Source organism: Lontra canadensis, unplaced genomic scaffold (genome assembly GCF_010015895.1).
Source record: "Lontra canadensis isolate GAN:19392208 unplaced genomic scaffold, GSC_riverotter_1.0 scaffold1324, whole genome shotgun sequence".
Classification (NCBI taxonomy): domain Eukaryota; kingdom Metazoa; phylum Chordata; class Mammalia; order Carnivora; family Mustelidae; genus Lontra; species Lontra canadensis.
Genome location: NW_022632308.1, coordinates 11,617 through 13,120, shown reverse-complemented (window position 1 = coordinate 13,120; position 1,504 = coordinate 11,617). Strand labels below are relative to the sequence as shown.

Below are 1,504 nucleotides of genomic sequence, written 5' to 3'. Positions count from 1 at the left end.
TTTTTTTTTTTCTTTCTCCCCAGTTTTGGGAAGTGATCAGTGATGAGCATGGGATCGACCCCACTGGCAGTTACCATGGAGACAGTGACTTGCAGCTGGAGAGAATCAACGTGTACTACAATGAAGCTGCTGGTGATTATTTGAATGTTTTTTGCCCAGTCAAGCTTGCTTTGCATACTATGGCAGACGGAATGGATGAGGAACAGATAAATGACAAAGAGATGCTTCTTGCATTCATTTTAAATGTCAACTGCTAAAAAACGACATGTTAGATAGTTCCTCACGACTCCTGCATGTTGGCCATGACTAAGCATGCCATTATCCCCTCTTCTGAGGCAGAAAAGCACCTCTGTTTGCTCACTTTTGTGATGGATGTTAGAATTTTCTCTAATGATTCTGCTGTGAAAGGCCCATAGGGTACAACCTTGTCTGTGATGCCTTTGCCGGCTGCACATCTAAGTCGGGCTCTGTTCCCCACAGGTAACAAGTACGTCCCCCGGGCCATCCTGGTGGACCTGGAGCCGGGCACCATGGACTCCGTCAGGTCTGGGCCATTCGGCCAGATCTTCAGGCCGGACAACTTTGTCTTCGGTATGTAGTCGTGATCAGTGCCAGCTGGCTCAGTGAGTCTCCCTTCTCAGCACTGTGCAAATCACCGCTCTTAGGGTTGCATGCCAAGGTAGAGACTGTGTGTCCACAGAGAGCCCTGGGTCCTGGCCTGATTCCACTGAATCCTGGGGCAGCCCCTTCTCTGGCCCCTCTCTGGGCAGCTCAAGGAACAGTGTCAGCCTGCAGAGGGCCCATATGCCCATATGCCCCCCACTGCAGAGGAGCCTGTGACCCGTGAAGAATACAGAGCAGTGGCTAACCTTGCAGCAGGAGTTGATGGGCTGCTGGTGACATCAGAGGACCAGGGCCCGCAGGTAACTATGTCAGGAAGCCAAAGGCCAAAGGTGCAGGTTATGACCAGAGTGGGGCCAGCGGCTTGGAGCCCATCTTCTCTTCTGATCATAATGTGCCTTTGCCCTCACCCATTTATTGTATCTACTTTAGGTCTGTTAAACACTGAATGCAGACCTGCACAAATGAGTCATGAACACGGTGCCTTTATCAGTCCCCTAAAGGGGCCGAAGCTCCCTCACGTGAAACGTCCTTCCCTACAATCTAAACACTAACAGCAGGAACAGGCAGGGTAAGAGGGTTCTCAGCAGCTCCACAACAGAACCAGGACAGCCTCCCATGAGTCATCAGCAGGACAAGGCTGCCCAGAAGCTGACGTGGTCAGAGCTGCATTCACAGCTCGCAATCAAGACCATCGAACTAGTTCTGAACTCAAAATCCTGTTTCATGGGGCTGTGGGTTGGGAGTCCAGGAAGGGACTGGAAATTTTAACTAGTGAAGCAATACCTCAGGAGTATGGAAATTATAGACATCTGCAGAGGATGCTGAAGACAGACATTTTTGTCCAAGGAACCAAACCGGGACCAATGGCTGAAGGGTATGT

The 1,504-nt window shown here is 50.6% G+C and overlaps 1 protein-coding gene across 1 annotated transcript; it reads left to right on the top strand.

Annotated features, from left to right (window-relative positions):
* Positions 1–6: 6 nt before the first annotated feature.
* LOC116863486 (tubulin beta-4B chain-like) lies at positions 7–624 on the top strand (the record flags this gene model as incomplete). The annotated part of the gene is made up of 2 exons (XM_032850931.1): positions 7–132; positions 481–624. Coding segments are annotated over 2 exons (245 nt in total), but the record flags the coding sequence as incomplete, so codon positions are not given.
* Between the last annotated feature and the right edge of the window lie 880 nt (positions 625–1,504).